This window comes from Balaenoptera ricei, chromosome 11 (genome assembly GCF_028023285.1).
Source record: "Balaenoptera ricei isolate mBalRic1 chromosome 11, mBalRic1.hap2, whole genome shotgun sequence".
NCBI lineage: Eukaryota > Metazoa > Chordata > Mammalia > Artiodactyla > Balaenopteridae > Balaenoptera > Balaenoptera ricei.
In genome coordinates, this window is record NC_082649.1 from 20,306,753 (window position 1) to 20,325,607 (window position 18,855).

General features: G+C 41.6%; 1 protein-coding gene across 5 annotated transcripts in view; it reads right to left on the bottom strand.

Annotated features, from left to right (window-relative positions):
* RIPOR2 (RHO family interacting cell polarization regulator 2) overlaps window positions 1-18,855 on the bottom strand; it is a 93,686-nt gene that overhangs the window by 31,704 nt on the left and 43,127 nt on the right. For all 5 annotated transcript variants that reach the window (XM_059938039.1, XM_059938040.1, XM_059938043.1 and 2 more), the window contains exons 3-8: window positions 17,693-17,848; window positions 16,881-16,959; window positions 15,387-15,410; window positions 12,507-12,560; window positions 8,747-8,896; window positions 5,210-5,273 (exon numbers count right to left, since the gene is read on the bottom strand). In XM_059938039.1, the coding sequence (XP_059794022.1) occupies window positions 5,210-5,273; window positions 8,747-8,896; window positions 12,507-12,560; window positions 15,387-15,410; window positions 16,881-16,959; window positions 17,693-17,848 (527 nt within the window). The remainder of the gene's footprint in view (window positions 1-5,209; window positions 5,274-8,746; window positions 8,897-12,506; window positions 12,561-15,386; window positions 15,411-16,880; window positions 16,960-17,692; window positions 17,849-18,855) is intronic.

Consider the following 18,855-nt stretch of genomic DNA (forward strand, 5'->3'; position numbering starts at 1 on the left):
ATGCCAGGGTTAAGATGATAGAGAAGGTCCAGGGAGGCCTAAAAAGGCACCTGCTGTTACCACTCTCTGTCAGTAGATGGCAGCAACTCACCAGTTCGTCACACCTCTCCATCCACGGAGCCGGTCCATTGAGGACCAGTTTCCACTAACAAGTAGAACATAACAAGCCTCTTAAAAGATTTACTGAAATAAGAGCAGAATTAAAGAAGCCAATTTTCACTAATAATTTTCTGGAGGATTAGTCTTTTGTTTTTAATACTTCTGAAAAAAAGCACAATCGACTGATCTTTATAAATCACAATTGGTTGGATATACCAATTCTAATAAAGTCCTAAACACTCTTTAAAAACCTCTGCAGAAGACGTAGAGTATGGACTTGAGGACACGGGGAGGGGGAAGGGTAGGCTGGGACGACGTGAGAGAGTAGAATGGACGTATGTACACTACCAAATGTAAAATAGCTAGTGGGAAGCAGCCGCATAGCACAGGGAGATCAGCTCGGTGCTTTGTGACCACCTAGAGGGGTGGGATAGGGAGGGTGGGAGGGAGACACAAGAGGGAGGAGATATGGGGATATATGTATATGTATAGCTGATTCACTTTGTTATAAAGCAGAAACTAACACACCATTGTAAAGCAATTATACTCCAATAAAGATGTTTAAAAAAAAACAAACCAAAAAAAAACCTCTGCAGAATATTCAGGATTCATCTACTGCCTATTTACATACCTATGCAATTACAATGGAAGCCTGGTTAAAAAACAAAACAAAAAACCGAAAAAACTGATCTGATATCAGTGCTGGATAAAGGAGAGTAAAGGGGAAAATCCTCTGAGGGTTTTTACTTTCATTTTTTCCTTTCAAAATCACCAGAAATTTCATATTGGAAGAACTGATCCAGATGGGAGAAAGCTACTTGGTAGTGCTGTTTTTGAGCTTCTCAGCTCATGTTATTAAAGCAAAATGTTTTGGAAATGCTTGAGGCGGTATCACTCTTGATACTCTAATTGTAACCATAACGTGGCACGTGGCAGTAGACAGGCAAAAACAGGCCTGGGGCTGTGCTGTGATTCTTCAAGTCCTACCTGCTAATGTAAGCCACTCATGGTACTGATTGCAGAATTGAAACTAACAGTGGGTCAATTAGAGTTACCGCCTTGTGTCTTTTAAACCTGGCTAGGTTTCTTTCAGGCTCTGGTCTGAGGCCTTTTGGGATTTTCAGTTGGGGAAAGCTTCATGTTTTCTCAGCAGTTTGGGGATTACTGCTGCACTGTCTACAAAGCTTTCATTATGGCCACTCCAAAAACCATCATGGGGGTTAGCACGCAGGGATGAGCATGGGGAGGTGGAGGCGGTGTGGGGACTTCCGTCTGCATGCTGCATCTTCCTGCACCTTGTGGATGTTTTACTGTAAACACCTATTACTGATAAAACAGCTCTTCCATGACCTCGTTCGGAAGGCCCAGATGCTACAGTCTGCAGCCGCCCGCCCTGTCCTTTTGCTCAGGGACCATTCTGCCAGAAGAATGTGCCGCCTTTTGTTCTAGTTCTGTGAGGATCTTCCTTTCCAAAGATAAAAAAGATCACACATGTTGGCAGGCAGCATATACACAGAGAAAAGGCTGGTTGGATATTCATGACAGTTTTAGCACTGGGTGGGGGAGCGAGTCTGAAGCTAAGGAAATGACACTTTCTACTCCAAGGAAAACAGCCAGACGGCTGAATAGATAGGCGCTCCCATTACAGGACTGACTGATTTACTGACCAGGCATAAATAATGCAGATTTACTAGCTCCCTGGTAGATGTCCCCTCTCCCAAGGCCGGACCTGCCCTAAAAGCTGCAGGTGCCAACACAGACTTTTGGATATACACACTGCCTGGAACTTAATATGAAGTAGGTAATACTTGGAGAAGAAGTAGTTTTTCTGTAACAGACCACATCTTTCCATCTGCAAATCGGTGGATGGGTCTAGTGCTCCCTCTTTAGCCTGGCATTGGACCCTCTTCAAAATCTGGCATCAAGGAGTTCCACAACTCTCTTCCCAGGGTCCTCTCATTCTAATGCAAAAGTTACAGCGGGAAGCCTTCCTCTTTCCCATTTCCCTCCCCCAAGATAGGTGGGTGGCACCCTTTGCGCCCCCCTCCCGCCCCTCCCCCCTGCCCCCCAGGCATCGAAGCAATTGGCCACATTATTGATCCAGTAGATCATTTATTCCATGGAATTCGATTAGACTGGCTCATGCAACCATTGTCTCCGGTAGACCGTGTGGAAGGCAAGGCCAGAGACCATTCACTAGGATGCAGCCAAGAGCCTGGCCAACAGCAGGGGCTCAGTGAGCACTTGTTCAGTTGTCTTTACCACCATCACTTACCCCGCCCCTCCAAAACCCCACAGAATGATTGCTGTCTGTGTGTTGGGGAAGGGTGTGGCAGGAGGAAGTTGGCTTACCGTGTCTGAGAATATTATGAAAGATCCTCAGTTTATGTCACTATGTATGTTGGGGGCAGTAATTTTTGTTTTGTTTTTTTTACCAGAATGAATAACAGATAAGAAAGTAGCTAACTGCAAAGATGCAAGATTTCTTGGCAGCGTGAGGGGCTTCCTTTTATCAAGAGAGAGGAAGATTTCCACGGGGGCGTTACCCTTGAAAGGCTTCATAGAAATAGTTCAAGTTTTCATGTTAGATTAGGAAAGTGGAAGTGAGATAAATCAATAATGAAAAAGGAGGACCACTTGCAGGTTTGAGTGACCCCCCCCCGGGAGAAACCCGGAACCCAGACAGAAGCCAGGGAAGCCCGTCGGGCAGGAAAGAGAGAACAACGTTGAGGGTACAGATGGAAGAGCGGGAGCTGCAGAAAGTTGAGCCCGTCCATCATGATGACCCATCGTAACCCAGAGCTGTCCTTTAGCTGGGCGGCCAGGCCCCCCGGTGGATGGCAGGGCCCCCAGAGCATCCTCACTGACCCTCAGGCCTGAGGTCCAGGTCTGGTGGGTGGGTGTCCCTTTCCTCCCACCCACTCCTGGGTGCCTGTGTGCTGGGTGGAAGACTACCATCCCATAGAAGAGAACATTTTTTGAGCAATAGTTTATAGTATCTGCTCATCTTTGTTAGAATTTCCCTCCTCATATGGGGCTGGGGGATGGGAATGCACTAGGAGCCACGAGCTCTGGAATTCAGTTTCAAGTTTGACTCCAACGTACTGTGTGACTTCTGGGACAAGTCACTTAACCCTGCTCCCCACCGACAAAATGGGGAAATCACCAACCCACCCCAAATTGGTGAGTTTGATAATAGTGAGTGTCAGAAATAGGGGAAATACGGTACTGCTTGTATTAACAGTGAGAAGATGGTGTGACGGGAATTCCTCTCAGCTGTAAGACCCTAGACTGTGCTAGCCTGCATGGATGGTGCCCGAGAGTCAGGGGAAGGAGAGAGAAGTGTTTTCTGCTAAACACTGACTCAGGGCAGTGGTTTTCCAGAAGCAGGCTGCTGACAGAATCATCCTGAGGATGAAAAATATACCCGAAGGGTGCCGCCCACCTATCTTGGGGGAGGGAAACGGGGAAGAGGACAGCTTCCCATTGTAACCCTTGCCTTAGAATGAGAGAATGCTGGGAAGAGAGCGGTGGAGCTCCTTGGTGCCAGGGCCCCGCCCTGACTTGCTGAGATGGGGGCAGGGCCTGAGTGGTTTTAGAACCATGGACTCGGGTGAGGACCCACAGTGAAGAGAATGGACCTAAAAAACTGAAAAAGCACAGATGCCCCGCCTCAGTAGTAAAGTAAGTATTGAGACTTCATACTGAATAACAGACTGATTCACTACGGGATCTGCTGGAGAGAAGAACGCAGCCGTGTGGGCAGCTGAGGGTCAAGGTCATGTTGATTGCAGGTACACTCAACCAGAGCAGCTCTATGGGCATCACACTTGACAGAAAACTTTGCCTCCTGAGTTAGGTGACTCATCGGAAAATTAAGCTCTCCTGTCGAGCACTTAAAAAAAAAGCGCCCCTTTTCTACTCCCTTAATGGCAAAAAGTAGACAAGAGGGTGATTAAATCCCCATTAGCAACCCAGGGGTCCAGCTGCTAAGAAACCTCAGAAAAGGAAAGGCACACAAACTAGCCCTTCTCCCTGCAGTGAGTGGGTGAGTGGCCCAAACTCAGAAGGAAGACGGACTCGCTGTGATGGCTGCTCATCTGAAGCCCTGTTGGCCACCGAGTTGTAAATCTGACAACACCTGAAGGATGCTCCGTTTTCTACAACCAGAGCTTCTTTTTGTTCTGAAGATGCTTGCAGTACAAATCAACAGTGCATCCAGAGTAGGACTTCCTGGAGTCAACACCAGAAAGGCAATGGGTAAAAGAGGAAAATGCACAGTCCTGTGTGGGTTTAACACTAAAAAACATTTAAAAATAAAGAAGTTGGTAGGTCGTTTAAGTAGAGCATAAAGGAGCAAACTAAATGACACCACTAAGAAGCCGACAGACAAGTCTAGAAAGTGGGACATTCTGTACAACAGTGACAACATGCTGAAAGTGACAACAGTGACAACAGCTTCAACATGACAAGTCAATGGTAGGAAAAAAAAACAAGGAGGGGCCTGTTTTAGATGAAAGGAAACTGAAAAGAGATATCTAATGACCAATGATAATGCGTGGACCTCGTCTGAATCCTGATTTGAACAATTGTTTAACTCACTTTTGAGACCACCAGGTCACTTGCTAATGGAATGGATTCATAACAAAGGCATATTCATTATATTAGAAGTGATAATACTTGGCATTGTGGTGTCCCTATCATAAGATGTCCCTATTCTTTAAGAGAGGCGCATCGCAGTCTACAGGGAGAGACTCCCACATCTGGGTTTTATTTGATCAAAGGAAAAACAAAGACAAGAAAACAGATGAAACAAAGGTGGCAAAATCTTGCTAATTATTAAATGGAGGTGATGGGTCTATGGGAGTTCCTTATAATATTCTTCCATGTTTGTGTATGTTTGAGATCCTGTCACAGTAAATATTTAAGTATGTAGGCAAGTCTCAGGACGAGAAGGTTCTGGAGCATCTATAAATTAACATAAGTGGGGAGGGTTGAGAGAGAGTGGCCCAATATCTTTGCAAGGAAAATAAAAACAGTGTGTGATGTCACACTTCAAGGAGCTAGGCGGAGATGGCACCCCACTCTCTATAAAAAGGAGGAAGAATACCTTTCATCTTGATAGAGAACTCCCCCAGCTGCTTCTCCAGCTCTGCTTCAATGGTGCACATGTTCTAAGAAGAGCACAGGAGACCAGCGTTAGGGCTACATTTCTTTCAAAGCACAGGATGTTCTCACAGCAGTGGACAACCACTGCTCAAATGGGAGGCATTTACCTGTTTGCAATGAGTTACACGTTATGTAGCAAATCGTCACAAAATGTTTAACCTAAGCCTAAGCAAGCCTTCTAGTGTACTGGAAATTCAGAGCATAGAAGACCAAGTTAAGTTATATCATAAACAGTCAGATAAATCCAGGATGTGGGAGATTCTAAAAGAACTGGCCTGGATTCTATAAAAAGGCAGTAGAATTATGGGAAAAAAAATTCTAGATAAAAGAGATTAAAGTGACATAACAACCAAATGCAATGTGTTAACTTTGATTCCACCCTGATTTGAAAGTAAATAAACTAAAACAGTTATAAAAGACATCATTGGGCCAAATAAGGGAAATTTGACAATGCACAGGATATTAGATAATTCTATAGGAGGACTGGTAATTTTATTAGATGTGATAATGGTGTGTGGTTATGCAAGGGATACACATGTTACATAGGTTATCATTAAAGGATCTGTGCTAAAATATTTATGGGGTGAAATGGCATGTTATCTACCATTTACTATCAAGTGACTGAGTAAAAAAGGAAAAAAAATCGAGCATATGTAAGAGAAGAAAAGCAAATATGGCAAAACTTTACCAACTGGTAAGTCTAAATAAAGGTATATGATGTTCAACATACTAGGCTTGACTTTTCTGAAGGGCTGAAATTTTTCTTAATAAGAATTTGGGGCAAAAAGAGCTCAGGAGCTCAGCTGTACTCAAAGTGAATGAGGCAGAGTTCCTGCTGCCATGCCCTGAGGCCCTCAAAATGATTCTCGGGTTTGACAAGCGTCCTCTCTTCACTCTAATGTTGAGGAACAGTAAAGGCAGAGGAGCCACACCACCTATGCCTGTGGTTAGATATCTAACCACCCGCACCCTACCTCCTCCGTGCCTGAGGACCTAAACAGAGCAATCGCAGTCAGAAATCAAGAGCAAACGTGCTGTGGCCCTTCTGCAGCATGGCCAGTTTAAGCTTTTGATGCCACCTCTGGTGTTCTAAGCAGAAGTCCCCGTCCCATCCCCCTGCGCGCGCGCGCGCACACACACACACACACACACACACACACTCACACACACCCCTGCCCCCCAGGGCAGCATCTGCAAGCTTCTTCCTCCACCCCGGCTAGGGGCTCGGACGCATGGCCTGGGCAGCTCAGTGAGCACAGACAGGGGCTGCTGCCATTTGGATTTTGTTTGCAAAGGACTTCAGAATTGATTTGCAAGCTAGAGGTTCTGACTCTTAAATGTTGGTACCTCAAGTAGCTTAGCAAAGCTGGGGAAAACTCCTGAGGTTGAGTTCTGTGCAGCTGGAAAGTTTTGAAAACAAAGTCTCAGTTTTGTAAATCAATTTTCTTCCTCAGAGCACTGGGTGTCTCTGGGAAGGAATGCATTACTGTTTCTAGAAATATATCAACGATGTTATCATGCATGTCAGGACTGTGACCAGTGTCTTTGAAAAACTTGGGGGGCAGCTAGTTTAACAGCTGAGGACATCCATGGTCAGAATTGCCTTCCGTCTCACCCAGGCAGCCATTGATGAACATTGCTGCCCTTGCAAAGGCACCCAGAACCATCTATTCCTAAACCTTCTTTGTGATAAAATCCTGGTTTTTGTGGTTATGTGAAGATACAAATCCACTTGATGTCAAGTGAGGTAGGAAGCTACAGAAGTCCTGGACTTCTTTCTCCTCTTGCCGAAATCACACTCTACATCTTTGAATTTGTGAGGAAATATGATGTCATGTCTTGGCGCTTGACCACCAGCGGGTATTTCTGAAACAACCTACAAAAGTTCTGGGACAGGCACAGGCTGCCACTCAGTCCTCCTACGTGTGTACTCTGAACGGCCTCTGTCATTAGCAACTGCTCTTTCGATTTCACAGATGTGTGGAAATGAGGTCTCATGAACTAGGGCTGCTTCGAAGCCAGAGATTCTTAACCTGTGCTCCATCAACTTGGATGGGGAAAAAAGAAAGTCACAGCGCTATTTCCACTAACCTCTAACTGATATCTAATACGTCCATACATCATGAACGTAGAAAACACGCCGCAGCCGTATGACTAGTACCTGTGACTTAGACCTGATAAAAGTCACGTCTATGTTCATGTCACATCAATTGTTGCAGGTACCTTGAGAAATCATTTCTATTTTTCATTACTTTCAAATTGCAATCGTTATTGGAGCCACTGCTAAATCTTGTAGTTTGACGAGTTAATAAAGCAGCAGTCTTGTACTGTATCACACATTTGATTTTAAAAATATTTTGATCACTGTACTGACAATATTGAAATAACTATATTTCAATATAATTTGTTTCCTTTGAATTCCTATGGGTTTCATTTTATGCATTCAAAATGCATTCTCCCAAATGGAGAGAAAGAAGAAGCCCTGTTTTAGACCATGAAAAAAGACAAATTTGGTTCAGACAAGAGGCGGGGCTGGAGGGTTACACAAGAAGCAATGCTGCGGCAAGTCATCCGAGACATCCCTCCCGTCCCAGGGCTGAGACCGGATGCTCAGCTCTGGGAATTGTCCAGCAGACCCTCATCAGGTCGATGACTTCATTCATGAAATTGGATCTCTGAACAAAGACACATGGGAGAGTGAGAAGTGCTGCTTTAATAATTCAGTCATTTCATCAAAGGCACTGGTTTCGGGTGACCCCCGGAGGAGTGAAGACCTCCCTGTGTCATGTGTTTGGGCCCCAGAGACCGTCAGAAAGCAGGAAAGCATGCTTCTGTTCATGGTTCTTTATCTTGCCTCCTTTAAGATAGAAGGGAAATTTCTTACAATAAAATAATCGTAGGCAGGAGGGGGGTGAACCCAATATGCAGGCCAGCCATCTTAACCACAAGGTCTGTTCAATTTGCAGGGATAAAGCTAGACTAGATTGTACGCTAGAGAATCTGGAAGTGCATTTCAATGACCAATACCAGGGCATTTGTGACTTATTCATTTGCTGAAATTTTTAACATGCATTCGTAGTCTATTTGTGCAGAGACTATACACATAAAGAAGTATAAGATGTGGTCAGTGAATGGCTTCACAGTGTCTAAAATCTTGTGGATTTACACGTCCATGAACAAACCTGTTACCAGGCACTAGGAGGTGAGTGTCTGACAGGTGATACTCACAACAGAACGTCACATGCTCTGGAGTCCACGGAAGGCTCTAAACAAAAATACAACCAACAAAACCACCCGAGAGCCATTTTCAACAGCTCCACCGATGGCCTCAGGGAAACGCAAGACAGGCAAATAGTAAAACGTCTCTCTCTAAAGAGTAGAATGAGGTTGGAGGGTGCCATTCCCCTGGCTCTTAGCAGGTATCGACAATTCAGATTGGGCCAGGTGGAGTTCAGCAGCCGCGCAGGTTGGCACATACCTCTGTGTACTCTCTGTAGCTCCGGCTGACCTCTGACAGGCTCTCCCGGGCAGCTTTGCTGGCAGGGGACGTCGCGAAGGCTTGCTTCATTTTGCTGGCACCATCTTGGAGGCGTCTTTGGATACAATAAGCTTCGTAGAGTTCATCTACCTGCCGGAATCAAAACAGAAACACAAGGGACATAAATATTTGTCACACTTGAAGGAAGTGACATTGGCCATAGTTAAGTGCTTAAGATACTTTATGTTTCTGACCTCAAAAGGAGACTCTTGTAGAAGTGCCATCCTTTTAGACAGATCCATCATTTTTGTTTTAGCCACATGATCCATTTTCTATTTCAAACCGGATTTTACTCTGAGCTCTCTTTTCAAATGACACAAAATGAAAATGAACTTAACGTTGGTGGACTGCGTGAGACAAGGTTTAGATAATGAAGACAGGAGTCTTTTATATAAGGAAAGAACACTGGAAGAGTGTATGCAGTTTCAAACCAATGTGAAGACGTTGCACTACACTGGGCTATTATCACTTTATTTTAAGAGAGCGTCACAAGGTGATATTCACGCATCCAGATTTAGATTTTTTTAAAGAAAGAACTCAAGGCTACTTATCGAAAATGATTTTTGTAAAGATGTGGCCCAACAAAAGAGAGAAAACAAAGGTAAGTTATTCTTAAAATTAGGGTGAAGCATGACTGTTAAAACTTATCAGACTGAACATAAGAACTGTGACATTTTTGGCATGTAATTTATACCACAATTAAAAAAAGTAAACGGGAGGAATGGAAATGAACATTTCTCTGCAATACCTCTATACTTAGGCTTTCAAATAATAATATACCCATTGCAAATGGCTATTGATCATATTCATTATATAAGCCTGACAGTCACTTAATACTTCTAAGGCAGTGATTCTCTACCAATCCAAGGTGATTTTGATATTCAGGGGACATGTGGCAACATCTGGAGACATTTTTCAGTGTCACAGCTGGGAGGTGTTACTAGCCTCTAGTTGGCAGAGGCCACGGATGCTGCTAAACATCCTATAACACAGAGGACAGCCCCCTACAACAAAGAATTATCCCCAAATATCAACAGTGCCTAGGCTGAGAAAACATGCAGCTATTCCTGATGATACTTATCTCTATAGTCTCTCGTCCTATCTTCAATTATCAACACACCAACCACAGTTAACTACAGGAATTATCAGGTAGATTAAGAAGAAGGATATCACCAGACATTATGTTTTCTGGGAGGCAGTTATCTACCTAGGACTACTTGAATTTTTCACTTCAGTACAAACTTTGTTCCCTCAAAAAGGAGGCTACAGTTGTAGGACCAGAAGAAGGTAGAGGTGAATATGATGGATTTCAGGGTTTAACATTCCCCTTTTGTTCTGAAGGCAAACTTTTGGCTGATCACTAAAAAGCATTACTATTACCTGTTAATAGTACAATTTTCCATAGTTGCTTTCTCTATACAGATGTCAATGATACTTAGCTTAGCAAATGAATGTTAGTTAAGAGACTGAAAATGATTCTCTTGGTTAAAGGATTCTTTGTTGCTCTTCAACAGTTCACTCCACTTCACTGAGAGGAATCGTCAAAACTCTGGAAGGAACAATCTTTCCTCTTTGGGGTTGGTGGGTTTGTCTCTGAGCAAGAGGGAGGTATAAGACCCAAGGGGTTGTGGCATATCTGCTGATAAGATCCTTTGGTTGGGTGACTGGCATAGAGGGTGGTTTCCATACATTAAAACTAAGCTAAGACTCACTTGGTGAGCTTGTTAAAATGATGATGCCCAGGTCCCACTATGAGATGCTGATTCAGCAGGTATGGGATGGGTGAGGAGCCTGAAATTTTAAGTAAACAGTGCAGAATGTTCTGATGTGGCAGGTCCCCTAGAGACTTAGAAACACAAGAGCTGATACCTCTTCCGATGCAGGCCAGGCTGTTTCACCCATATGGCCTCCTGGGGGACTGTCCCTTCAGCCCTTCCCCCACTGTAGTCCAAAGACTGTAATCCTCTCAATAAGGAAACTGCTAACTGGACCACTGGTATAGCCCTAACAGCTTAGTATACTACTTTGCATTTAAAGAAAAATTTACCCTTGTTTTCATTTAAATATCAATCTACCCTAGCCAAATGGAGTTAACCTTTAGAATAAAGGATAACTATGTATTCACCTAAGCAGAAACTGGCCTATCTGTAGGCAAGAATTTGTCTTACCTATAAGTCAGCAGTGGCTCTCATCAAAATAAACTGATTACTCAATTAAATATCATTTGTTTGGATTTGTTAGGGATCCATCCATAAGATGCTGCAGATAGAGGACTACCAACCTTTAATAACCACTAGGATTGTTATATCTTACAATGATGGATACAAGATGGATAAATACTCTCTTACCTAATACTAATTGTTTTCTTGGTATTTTTCCAAATAAACAGAGTAATTTCAAAGCTTGCCCGCCACATAAATATCTTCTAATGGATGTCATTGTTTGTTTGTTTATTTATTTATTTAGGCTGCACCAGATCTTAGTTGTGGTATGCAGACTCTTAGTTGTGGCAGGCGAACTCTTAGTTGCAGCCTGCATGCAGGAACTAGTTCCCCAACCAGGGATCAAACCCGGACCCCCTGCACTGGGAGTGAGGAGTCTTACCCACTGGACCAACCAGGGAAGTCCCTGTTTTATTTATTGAGTTGAACAGAAATAGGAGCGATTTCAGATTTGCCAAGGTAATAAATATCTTTCAAAGTGGGAATGGGAATGTACAACGGCAGTAGCATATACATGTGTTGAAATCATCATAGAATTTTAAACTGGAAAGGATTCCTAGGATCATCTAGATTGACTATGTGCACCTCCAGCCTCACTGCATGGAGTGGAAAGCCAAGGTCCACAGAGATGTTATAGCCCAGTGAGTACGTGGCAGAGATGGGACTAAAACGTGGGGCTTCTGACCACTAGTAGAGAGAACTGCTAAACCTCCAGTCTCTCCACTTGGAACACAGGATGATGGGTGCAGATAAGAAGAGGAATTGCCAATGGTGTGATCCAGCTGCCCTCAAAGGGACATTGTTTCTAGGTTGTACTGATACTGCCTGATAGTGTCCAGAACAGGGTGGGGGGGATAGTCCCACTCCACGTTAGGCTGGTGGGACCATCCGTCAACTATTTGTAGGGTTCAGGGCTGGATGTCAAGGACCCTGACAAACTGGTATACGTAGAGGGGGGCAAAGAGGATGAAAAGGAATCTGGAAACCAAGCCATGTGAAGAAGAGTGGAAGGAACTAAGAGCTTGAGAAAGATTGAGGGAGCTACATGACAGCTGTTGTTAAGTACTTTAAAGGCCTTCATGAAGAAGGCTATGGGGGTACCAAGTTGTATGTGGGACCTGAATGTAAAGTTAGACAAGTGTGAAGATTTTTGTAGGTCACTTTGGTTTAATCTTATCTCTAACCAGACTACACCCAGACTGTATCCTCTACCAGGCACTGTGCACGCTGCATAGGAAACACTTAATAAATATCTGTTGAACTGAAGCAGAGTAAACAATGTGCTAGATAATCAGGCTCTCCATTCTTATTTTTTTCCTACAACGTTACTGCCTGTTGGAGGATTTAATTGCTAATCAGCTTAGGAGTCAACTGGATAAGAAATTCTCCATGGACTAGGGGCTATGCTCAGGGCAAAGGTGTATTGATCAGTGACTGAGAACTGAAAAACAGGCAAAGACAAGAGGAACGTCAGTTACCTTACTGATGTGAAACTCCAGGCGTCTCATGTATCTTTCAATTGTTTTAATTTGCTGGAATAAAAGAAGAAATTTGAAAAAGTACAGCCATTTACAGTTTCACTGATTAGACTTGTGTGGCTATCTTTATTATCTCATACTCAAAAGTACCAGAAGATGTTAACTATTTCCCCTTTCCTCCTATCTTTGTTGCTACTTTAAAGATTCTCTAGTATCAACTTAGAAAGTATTTTTTAAAAAAATATTGAATAAATACTCTGAGAGATAAACTTGAGTTAGCTATTGGAATCCTTATGTTTAACATTAAGAGGGGCCAACCAAATGGAATTCACTGGATTTCTGGCAGGACAGTATCATATTGGAGTATACTTAAGTTTCTTCATAATAACATTTTATCAGCTCAAATATGAACTCATCCCCCATTTTAATGTCTCTGAAATGGGGTGCATTTTACAACTGCAACTGTCTGTGCACACCCCAAGATAATCATAGTTGGTTATGTGTCATCTCTTCCATTTGAGTTATAAATATTATCATATGCGTTAAATTTAATTACCCTTTAAAATAGCTGCAAACAGATTATACTATGATTCAGTATTTTTTTAACATCTTTATTGGAGTATAATTGCTTTACAATGGTGTGTTAGTTTCTGCTTTATAACAAAGTGAATCAGCTATACATATACATATATCCCCATATCTCCTCCCTCTTGCGTCTCCCTCCCACCCTCCCTCCCTATCACACCCCTTGAGGTGGTCACAAAGCACCAAGCTGATCTCCCTGTGCTATCTGGCTGCTTCCCACTAGCTATCTATTTTACATTTGATAGTGTATATATGTCCATGCAACTCTCTCACTTCATCCCAGCTTACCCTTCCCACTCCCCATGTCCTCAAGTCCATTCTCTACATCTGCATCTTTATTTCTGTCCTGCCCTTAGGTTCTTCAGAACCTTTTTTTTTTTTTTTAAATTCCATATATATGTGTTAGCATACTGTATTTGTTTTTCTCTTTCTGACTTACTTCACTCTGTATGACAGACTCTAGGTCCATCCACCTCACTACAGATAACTCAATTTCATTTCTTTTTATTGCTGAGTAATATTTCATTGTATATATGTGCCACATCTTCTTTATCCATTCATCTGTTGATGGACACTTAGGTTGCTTCCATGTCCTGGCTATTGTAAACAGAGCTGCAATGAACATTGTGGTACATGACTCTTTTTGAATTATGGTTTTCTCAGGGTATATGCCCAGTAGTGGGATTGCTGGGTCATATGGTAGTTCTATTTTTAGTTTTTTAAGGAACCTCCATACTATTCTCCATAGTGTCTGTATCAATTTACATTCTCACCAACAGTGCAAGAGGGTTCCCTTTTCTCCACACCCTCTCCAGCATTTATTGTTTGTAGATCTTTTGATGATGGCCATTCTGACTGGTGTGAGGTGATACCTCATTGTAGTTTTGATTTGCATTTCTCTAATGATCAGTGATGTTGAGCATCCTTTCATGTGTTTGTTGGCAATCTGTATATCTTCTTTGGAGAAATGTCTATGTAGGTCTTTGGCCCATTTTTGGATTGGGTTGTTTGTTTTTTTGATATTGAGCTGCATGAGCTGCTTATAAATTTTGGAGATTAATCCTTTGTCAGTTGCTTCATTTGCAAATATTTCCCCCCATTCTGAGGGTTGTCTTTTCGTCTTGTTTATGGTTTCCTTTGCTGTGCAAAAGCTTTTAAGTTTCATTAGGTCCCATTTGTTTATTTTTGTTTTTATTTCCATTTCTCTAGGAGGTGGGTCAAAAAGGATATTGCTGTGATTTACGTCATAGAGTGTTCTGCCTATGTTTTCCTCTAAGAGTTCTATGGTCTCTGGCCTTACATTTAGGTCTTTAATCCATTTTGAGTTTACTTTTGTGTATGGTGTCAGGGAGTGTTCTAATTTCATTCTTTTACATGTGGCTGTCCAGGTTTCCCAGCACCACTTATTGAAGAGGCTATCTTTTCTCCATGGTATATTCTTGCCTCCTTTATCAAAAATAAGGTGACCATATGTGTGTGGGTTTATCTCTGGGCTTTCTATCCTGTTCCATTGATCTATATTTCTGTTTTTGTGCCAGTACCATACTGTCTTGATTACTGTAGCTTTGTGGTATAGTCTGAAGTCCAGGAGCCTGATTCCTCCAGCTCCGTTTTTCTTTCTCAAGATTGCTTTGGCTATTCGGGGTCTTTTGTGTTTCCATACAAATTGTGAAATTTTTTGTTCTAGTTCTGTGAAAAATGCCATTGGTAGTTTGATAGGGATTGCATTGAATATGATTCAGTATTAAAGGTCTCGTATACACAGAAAGGTGTGGAAGGAGACAGCATCATATATAACTTAAAAAAATATATCTACATTTAAAATAGGCCTAAGAGAGTTTTGTCACTAAGTATAAAATACATATTTTAAGTGAAAAGAAAGAACTGTGTCACAGTGTAGCTGTAATCACTCTTTTTCTTAGCGGCAAATAAGATAATGATGTGTTTTCCAATCAAGGAGGTCTTCCATTTGATGAAATATGATAGTTCCCATTTAGAGAGAACACAGGTAAGGACCTTCAAACCCTTGGGAAATTCTTAAACTTAACCAGCGCACTGAGAAACCCTGCAACCAGGTGACTTTTTTTACAAAAGTGACCTTAAACACATTACTGGGTCTGAAGATCATAGTATTTATTCATCATCCTCATTAGATAAAAGCACGAACTTTTCTAGGATTAGAAAAATCATCATTTCTCTAGGATCTTACTGTACCTAAGCAAGGATCACTGACTTCTCCTCAAGGATGAAGGATTTTATTTCCCAGTAACTCCCCAACACAGAACAATAACTTACCTTGTCTAGGTCATACAGCACACCCTAAAATTAAAAAAAAAAGGAGTATCTGGATTAAAACACATCTTCCTCAAAACCGTTACTGATATGAATCGAAGGATTTTGTCTGCATTTCTGCATCATCAATGAAATAATGATTAGCCCCATAATGTCTGTTGGACTTTTTGATATTTGCTTTAAAAGAGTAAATCTGGGTTATTTTAAATAATAGTAAGAATACTTTTAAGAGCTAATATTTATTTATACTCTGTGTCTCCAGAATTCTACCCAGTCCTCTCTGCCTTCTGGGAGCCTTAAGATGTTCACTTGCTTTGGGCTCTCCTATCTTACATAGTGAGGGACACATAAATTCACGTCCACATAAATTTTTTTTAAATGTTGTTAACATAAAAAGTAGCAGTGATTATATGTGTTAAAATAAGACTTGCCTTCCTGTTTAAACACATAAAAATTGGCATTTAAGAAGAGCCCTTGAGAGTGGTGAAAGCTTTTCACAAATTGTTTTTAAAGCAAGTTTATTCCTGTGTGCTCACAATATCACAGTATAATCAGTACACTAAGCCCACATCCCCCATCAGGGGGGTTTTTATGGAACATGAGCTCCTGCTGGAAGCTCCTCCATCCATACGCCATTGTTCTCCAAGGAGGAACATTTGTTGCCATTGAGGGCTGCCAGGGACATTCAAAAGCTCTGAAGGCCACTCCACAGAGAGTTCCACATAAATGGGAGCAATTTATCTTCTAATATTATTAGAATATAAAACTTTTAACTTCTATGAAGGCTTTAACCTCTAAGCCTTTAAAAAGGATAACATCTTTTAAAAAAGAAGATAACAGCTATTCATGTATATGTGTACCTCGTATATGTAGACTTTTCCTGGGCTTTCTGATGCCTTGAAACTTTAAGGCATAATATCATTTAGAACTTAACAAAATCATTTAAAATCATTAGAAACACCTCTTCAAGCAGACAAGTCCTCACAATTCATTAGAGTAAAGGAAACTTGCAAGCATCTCCAACAATACAGTGTGTAGTTGAACTGGCTCAAGGACTCCTCCGATTTCTTCTACCAATGACCTCTTGAGCCTCCTTTTCCTCTCAGGTATCACTGACCTATTACAATTTTTAAAAATTGGAGATAAAGGAAAGTTCTGGGTTCCAAATGCTGTACTAACAATATGGTAGGAAAACCCCAACTTTTCATTTCCTTATATTACTTGGGAAGAGGAGTATAGGGAGTTGGTTTTTTTAAAGTATTTCTTCCTGATTACAAAGTTTGTCTACATAAACATGCTTGGAAAATACTGGAACATATTAAGCATTAAGCATTAAAATAAACATCAGGAAGCACATGGCACTTTGCCCCTTGGATCTACTTTTCTTGAACTTCCTTCCTCATCCCCATGTCTATCCAGTAAGAGAAGTTAGCCAAAACAAACAAACAAACAAAAAAACCCACTGTGTTAACACTCTAAGGATTAGATGGTACCTACCAGGCGAGAGTTTCTTCTCATATCTTTTAACTGAGCTGTCAACTTGTCCAGCTCTGTCTGGTGAACCTCCAGATACTCACTGCAAAGATAAGAGAGACGTGATTTTGAACTCTGTGACTGTCAGGTAGAATCTGATGCTGATGCTGACCTTTCCCTTCTAAAGGGGGGGCATTAAGAACCTGAACCTTGCTCTGTGGAGCACAGAGCTGGCAGGGAAGAGGCTCTTCATTTTCCTAAACTCTCCACATTTTGAAAGCTCTAGCAGTTGAATCTGATACTATCCAGATAGTCAAAAAGGAGAATCCCTATGAGGCTGGCTTCGCAGGAAAGAAAAACCAATGTGGAGGGAATGGCAAGAACCATGGAGTCAGTCCTGGATCTGGGCTCACAGAATTCTATCTAGTTCCGTAGGACACTGACAGTATGCATCTCACCACATACTAGGGAAGTTTTATTCTGGACAAGTCATTGCTATAATATACTCAGGAAGGTTTTAGAACGCTTCTTCAGCAATCTCTAAAACAGATATGCCTGTCTACCAGTGTTTAAGTAAAATACAATATTACACAGAGTTAAACATAAACATATTACTATTTCAGGTCTCCTTCAATGTTTGGTTATGATATGGAAACCCGATCAAGTTCATATCTTTGGGACTCATTTAAGGCTTCCTAAATTATGGTGCAATAATAAAACACCTACTACAGAAATAGACATTCTAAAATTATCTCATAAGACTAGCTTTTCTGACCCGCCAGAGCATTTTAGAAAGGAAAAAGGTTTCAGTGCATTATTAGGTTTGATGTTCTTACTCAAGTCCATTTTTCAAAGCCCTGTAGACCTCTTCCACCCTTTTAGGCTGAGGCTCTTTGGGAGGGCTGCTGTTCTTGTGTCCTAAATTGTGCATTTTCTTCAGTTTGGCCTGAGGCTTCTTGAGAGCAGAGGGATTTTCAATGAAGGAGTTACATCTATGGAAAGAGAAAAGAAAAGCCGAAATTGTTTGAGTCTTGGGCATCCAAAACGATCTGACCAAAGAAATGCCTTTTAATCATCTTGTGTTTGTGTTAGTGTCTTTTGGGGAAGGTAACGTTCCCTTGTATATTAATAGATCTGAGCCATCCTTCATTTAGTTTTGTGGTATTAGAGTTAACTGCTGAAGTCTGGAAGCTCTGCTGGGCAGTGGCTACCCAGAGTCAAAGCCTGGATTCAGGTAATGTACACTCCGAGTGAAAGCATGTCACATCACTGAAACCTCATGGGAAGCCAAGAACAAACACTTCTAGGTGGAAATAATGAACAGGCAGAAGAATGTAATTCAGCTAAAAAAATATATGCACTATGTGACATCAGGCCTAAGCGTCTATTAAATTTGACTGGGATGTGAATGAATAGTTTTTAAATAAAGGGCCATAAGCATGACAAAGGGCTAATGCTGTATACAAACTCATCTTATTTTATTGCACTTCAAAGATATTGTGTTTTTTCACAAATTGACGATTTGTCGCAACTCTGTATGTCAGATGATGGTTAGCATTTTTTAGCAATAAAGTATTTAACTAAGGTATGTACTATTTTTTTTAGACATAATGCTATTGTACACTTAATAGACTAAAGTATAGTGTAAACATAACCTTCATATGCACTGGGAAACCAAAAAATTCGTGTGACTTGCTTTATTATGATATTTGTTTTATTGCAGTGGCCTAGAACCAAACCTGCAGTTATCTCTGAGGTATGTCTGTAGTGTTAAAGTAAAGAAAAGCACACATAGCTGGATGAATAGACTTTTTAAAAGTTTACTTATTTATTTATTTATTTTTTGGCTGCGCCCAGAGGCTTGTGGGATCTTAGTTCCCCGATCAGGGATGGAACTGGGGTCCCAGCAGTGAAAGCACTGAGTCCTAACCACTGGACAGCCAGGGAATTCCCTTAAGCTTTATTTTTATGGAGTAAATTTTGTTTAGGTATAACATGA